Source organism: Etheostoma spectabile, chromosome 5 (assembly GCF_008692095.1).
Source record: "Etheostoma spectabile isolate EspeVRDwgs_2016 chromosome 5, UIUC_Espe_1.0, whole genome shotgun sequence".
NCBI classification, from domain to species: domain Eukaryota; kingdom Metazoa; phylum Chordata; class Actinopteri; order Perciformes; family Percidae; genus Etheostoma; species Etheostoma spectabile.
Window position 1 is genome coordinate 22,024,206 of NC_045737.1, and position 6,226 is coordinate 22,030,431.

The 6,226-nt window shown below is 39.3% G+C and overlaps 1 protein-coding gene across 5 annotated transcripts in view; it reads left to right on the forward strand.

The window, feature by feature from the left end:
* dmxl1 (Dmx like 1) overlaps positions 1-5,206 on the forward strand; it is a 64,188-nt gene extending 58,982 nt beyond the window's left edge. For all 5 annotated transcript variants that reach the window (XM_032515610.1, XM_032515614.1, XM_032515612.1 and 2 more), the window contains one exon: positions 1,917-5,206. In XM_032515610.1, coding sequence (XP_032371501.1) covers positions 1,917-2,156 — 240 coding nt within the window. In that variant the 3' untranslated portion in view covers positions 2,157-5,206. The remainder of the gene's footprint in view (positions 1-1,916) is intronic.
* The last annotated feature ends 1,020 nt before the right edge of the window (positions 5,207-6,226 follow it).

The window sequence follows — 6,226 nt, forward strand, 5'->3', positions numbered from 1 at the left end:
CTTTTTTTTTTTTTTTTTTTACAAAGTCATTCATTTTACATCTTCACTGGAAACAGTAAATCTAAAAATGTAGATTACAAAAGTGAAACTGTACCTGACAGAATCGTCCTGCAGGGCGTTTGGCCCCCAGGTGGGAATGCCTCTACCTCTCCTCCACGTCATGAGAAGACTGTTGCATTTATCCAAGGAGACAGGGGGCCCTATCAAAGTCGTTTAAGACCAATGTCAGACTTATGATTAACCACCTGCTCAGGAGTGAATGATGGCGAGCGAAGTGTCTAGAGGCCTAAGCGAGGTGACATGAGAAAAGGCAAAGGAAAGCATTTTGACTGAACAGACAGGAGATGTAATCTTCAGCTAATAGATTTCCAGAGACTGCAGGTTTTTCATCTTTTTGACTTAAATGTGTTGGCAAGGACCATGCAGCTGTCACTCCAAGGATGAAGCCACTGCGTCAAGCAGATGTACAAGAAATGGTGCGGTGCATATCTGCTTTGAATTCAAATGACTTTCGTTCTGGATAATTGCTCACAAGAACCTCCAAAGCTGCGTGTGATGTTACTCATCTTAAACCATTAATTGATTGAAATTAACGATTGAAAATGTAACATGTGTGAGCTGCAATTTTATAAGCTTTTAAAGTGTTTGATGAGAGTCCATGGAGGTGGAAGATTAACTAATTTGCACCGTCTATGAAACACCTTATCAAATAATAAAGCTCCCAGGCTGGGAATACAAATCAAACAAAGCAAGTTGCCCAGAGCTAACACAGTTAGCACAGTGGTTCCTACTGAATATGTACATCTTTGAAAACAGGTCACTAATGTATAGTTACATTTTTTTTTAAGGCTAAACAGGAGTAAAGGGTGTATTTGTTTTGGGCTTTTTTTCCACGGTGGTACCAGAGAGCTTGTGTATACTTTATGACTATATTTGTAAATGGGATCAAGATGTATGTTCCACCTGGTCATAAAGGAATTATCCTGCTTATACAATGGCCACTTACCAACAAAAAAATCAAAACGTAATCCCAAAAAAAAATTGTTAATTTACTTATGTGACAAACTTTTAATCAATTCTTTTCTGTTTTTAGCATCATGAGCATGATCATGACATAAATTTACGTCCTGAGAAGTAGTTTGCTAGGCAACATCTAGCTAAACAGAAAGGTGTTTTTCTTTAACATTAGTCTTGAACATACTTAACTTTTAAGAATCGAGAACACTGCTTCATTATGATGTATAATTCAAACTGCTCTGTTTAAATGAGATAACATTACGTAGCGCTGCTCTGTCACCTGTGCAAAGTTCCCCTTTAAGAGACAAATGTTTTCCACTCTCTCATCTCTCTACTTTCTGTTCCGTTTTGTTGACATTTATTTCTGGCGGTCCTTCAGTCCCCTTTCACTGCAGTTTTCCCTGAGACCTGCAGGCTACAAGCTTGGGCACAGCTAACGTGAATTCCTGATGTCCTCTCTTTCCTCCTCTTATCTTTACTTATTTTATTGGTTACACAAATAACCTTAGTGTGAAGCTCTTTGGATAAGCCTCACTGTTGCTGCTTTAACCAACTATTACCAACTAGGCCATTCATTTATAAGTGCAAACACCTGTGATTATACTGTCCAGTAACGATGTGTTAATCCACACCTTCCAGCCAATCATAATCAATCCTTTTCAATGGCCGTGGTATAACTAAAAATAAACTACAGTACCCACATGCATTGTAATCATAGAGGAATGAGCTATACCAGGCTTTGCAGACAATACGTGTTGGTAGGATTCATTGTTGGTTTTGGTCTTTTCTTGTTGTTTTTTGATAGCAATACAGACGTAATATTTATTACGCTGCATTGTTTAAAAGAATCTCACTGCCATTTTAGTTCACAGACTCCCCTTCTTCCCTGCTCTCCCCAGATCTGGAGCCTGGCCACGCAGTGTCTGCTCTACACCTTTCCCAACGAACACGCTCGCCAGTCCATGTTCAGGAACCTCGGCACGGGTGTCATGCAGATCGAGGTGGGACCGTCCAATCACATTTTCTCCTGCGGCGCCGACGGAACCATGAAGATGAGGTGCCTCCCCAACCGCTTCAGTGTTGCCAATAACAACAACAACCATGGCAACCTCAAGATTGATGTCAAGTTCATCGTATAGACAAATAAGGTGTTAAGGCGATTTAACTGGGTAATGTGAAGTTGCCAGCACTACTGCTGTGGAAATAGCTTAATGGACCTGGAGCAGTGGGCGTCATGCCGTGACAGAACAGTGATGTCAAGTGTTATTAACCAGTGTAAATGAAGAATGGCTTTCATGACAAAACAAGGTGAAAAAATCATAGGATTTACAGACTTTCACATCCGATGATCCGGGGCCAAAGAATAAAACGATCACATCTGTCTCTTTGTGTGGTACGTGAACCCAAGCTGACCAATCGCAGGAGCCTCGACAAGTGTTTTAAACTGTAGTGGAAGTTTAAACTGGCACAGGGTAACAACCGAGGGCACATTTAATCAGAATAAGCTGAACAAGAGACAAAAACCCAGCTGCAGATTCCCCAAAACAATTCCATCTCAGGAGTACTGAACAGCGCAAGGAGAGCCTTTTTTGCTCAGAAGGTGAAGCTGTAGAAGGAGCAAGAGGGTCTAAGACCCATTGTGAAGAGTCTAAAGCTGCAGTGTTGTTCTTCTTATACAGTATTACCATATCTATTAGTTTATAATAGTAAATCAGTCATGATAGTGGAAGCAGTGTTCAGGTAGACTGTGTATAAAGTGCTATCGTACAGGTACGGTAAGTGATGCCTTCAGGGGTTTGTACGTTCTCACAAGACCGCTTCGCACAATGCAGTAAGGCCATTGGACATCACACAAAGCACATTATATCCAGTCACAAGGATTCCCGGCGCATTCTGGTGCTCCATATACATTTTTAAACACAGAGGAGCCAGCTTGGTTGCAAAAGCAGTGGACCAGGTGTTTGTTCACGATTAATCCACAGGATTGTTCGCAGGATGTTTCATATTACTATTATCATTTCACATTTGGATTTTTTTTTTTAAGATGTTGGGCAGACGCACTTTTCCAGCCTGACTTTAAATGAACACAGGAAACTAATTTTATAACGCATCTTGTAAGACACCAACTATGCAAATGGCATAAATGATGACGTGGATTGATACCTCTCATGTTAGTCTCTTAAATGTACAGCTACAGCCAGCAGATGGTTAGCGTAGCTCTAAGACCGGAAACCGACTATGAGCTAAGCTAACCATCTTAGCTCAAAGACTAAGCTTGTTATATCTTGTTTGTTTAGGTTAAGTTTTTTTTTTTTTTTGTCTCGATTAAACAAGCAATATAAAACCCGATTTAGAAGATGTTGCTACCGTTGGTCAGAGCCAAGCTAACGTTAGCCATTTCCTTGTTTCCAGTCTAAGCTACGCTGACCGGCTGCTTGCTAAAGCTTTATATTTATCAGATAGATATGAAAGTGGTGTGAATCTTCTCATCCAGCGTTGACTCTCCGCAAGAAAATGAAGAAGCATATTTCCCTAAAACGGAAAAATATTCCTTTAATCAAACTAGTAGAAATGTGTGTGAGTTTACACGTATGCCGCTACATTTTCTTTATTTTCATGGACTACCTGAATGCGCCATTGCTTTTACTCTATTTGCACATAAACATGAAGCTAAATAATATGTAGTGTAATGAATATAAGTATACGAGGCTGGGTGTCAGTAAAGCAGTCCAAGCCTTTAGAAATAAGGTTAATATATAGTACAATGTTTGTTTATCCCTGCCTAGATTCAACCAGTGGTATATTATTATTATTATTAAGTGTCCTTAATCTTTCTGAAAACTACTTCTACTATGCTGGCACAAGACTAATAATATTGATTATTGATATTAAGTAGCTTTCATTTAACAAGGCCCTCATTGGTATGGGGCACCATGAATAATACCTTTTCTGGCGGTTTCCTTGTAGGTGTTCACTATTAATAGCTTAAGAACATGTAGCCAGAAACGTTGCTGTTGACAGTGGAAAGGGGTTTGGGTGGGGCAGTTAAGTTTTAGTGAATATTGAATGGTGTTGTGGAAATGTTTTATTCCGATAACAAAGCACTTCCCTTTTAACGACTTTCAAGCTTCCAATAAGGACCATGATTTAAAACTGCCTTGGAAACAATATTGTTTGCCTTGTAGTAAATCTTCATTTTTATTAGCGCTTTTGCTTTCTCCGGCTTTCTATTCAGTTCCTTTTGTCTAGGAATGACCTTCATTTCACTTTTTTGTTATTTGGTTGCTTTATATATCATCCAAATGCAGCAAATTGCCTTCAGTACATGCTTGGTAAATGTAGGTTAGGTTGGAGTGTAATATGATGCGTCTTCAACATGAATCAGAAGGGGTTCATGCACTGGCCCATAGCCGTTTAGTCTGAAGGAGTAGAATCCGTGAAGCTATCTAGCCATAGAACCTTGTGCTGCTGTAGGGAAACAAATGTACAGTACATTAACTTTGATTTCAGGGAGGATAAACTGAAGAAAATCTTTTAGATGAAGCTGATTTATTATGTTATGTATATACATAGATCCATAAACTAGGCTTCTCATTAGGACTGCATAATCATAAGGACTAATCATTGATATGACAGAAGCTACTTTACGAAGAAAATCATTCTGCACACAGGTATATTTATGGAATATGTGTTTATATTTAGGATGAGTGATGTAGGCAGATGTTAATTTCTGCTTTTTTTCCCTCTTATTCCTGATGTGGGCTTGAATGCCTGAGTTTTTTTGTTTCCCCCCCCCCTCACAAATCAAAGTGGGTGGAAATGAATGTGTACTCCTGCAGCAACTGGAGATGAAATGTTTTATTAAAGCCAAACTATATACTCCTACAGAAACTGGAGAATAAAATTGATTTTAACAAAGAAATTGTTTTGTTTTTTCTAAAATGCTGCTTATTTTCTTTTGAAGACTTGCATAACCAACAGATGAGTTTAACTCCATCAGCGGGGCAGGTTGCAGCTGTTGCATAAGAACATTAAACAGACTTACTTGGCAAAATCAAACATCACGTTCTTTTTTTTTTCCCTCTATCTTGCAAATGTGAATTTGATCAGATAATTCTAATTTTATAATGAAGGTATGTAAATGTATACAGAAAATGTAACTATGTAATAAAGAAATTATGGAACATGAGCAGGCAATCATCAGTGCATTTGTGCCACATAAAACATCTCAAACTAAAGAGCCACACATTGATTACTTACAAGTATATTTAACTTTTGATGCAACAATTATGGTTCATAGTAGTAAGCATTAAAGATTTCAACTGTTTCCATTGGAGCAAACTAAATCATTGACATTTATCAAAGTTGGAATGATTCAGCAATGCAGTGTATATCATTTTCATAGCTAGTACACTTTACAGTTTGTGATGTCTCCGATGTGATTACTGTACCAGGTACATAAAAACCTTCTGACTTTAAAGTACTACGTGGAGTTTTCTTGAAAAATATTAATATTTAGTGTTGCTCACCAACATGCGTATTGTGAATCCCTTGGGTCCAAACATGTACACTCACCTAAAGGATTATTAGGAACACCTGTTCAATTTCTCATTAATGCAATTATCTAATCAACCAATCACATGGCAGTTGCTTCAATGCATTTAGGGGTGTGGTCCTGGTCAAGACAATCTCCTGAACTCCAAACTGTATGTCAGAATGGGAAAGAAAGGTGATTTAAGCAGTTTTGAGCGTGGCATGGTTGTTGGTGCCAGACGGGCCGGTCTGAGTATTTCACAATCTGCTCAGTTACTGGGATTTTCACACACAACCATTTCTAGGGTTTACAAAGACTGGTGTGAAAAGGGAAAAACATCCAGTATGCTGCAGTCCTGTGGGCGAAAATGCCTTGTTGATGCTAGAGGTCAGAGGAGAATGGGCCGACGATTCAAGCCGATAAGAAGCAACTTTGACTGAAATAACCACTCGTTACAACCGGGTATGCAGCAAAGCATTTGTGAAGCCACAACACGCCCAACCTTGAGGCGGATGGGCTACACAGCAGAAGACCCACCGGGTACCACTCATCTCCACTACAAATGGAAAAGAGGCTACAATTTGCAAGAGCTCACCAAAATTGGACAGTTGAAGACTGGAAAAGGCTGTGCAGGCTGGTGGTGGTGGTGGTGGTGGTGTAATGATGTGGGGGATG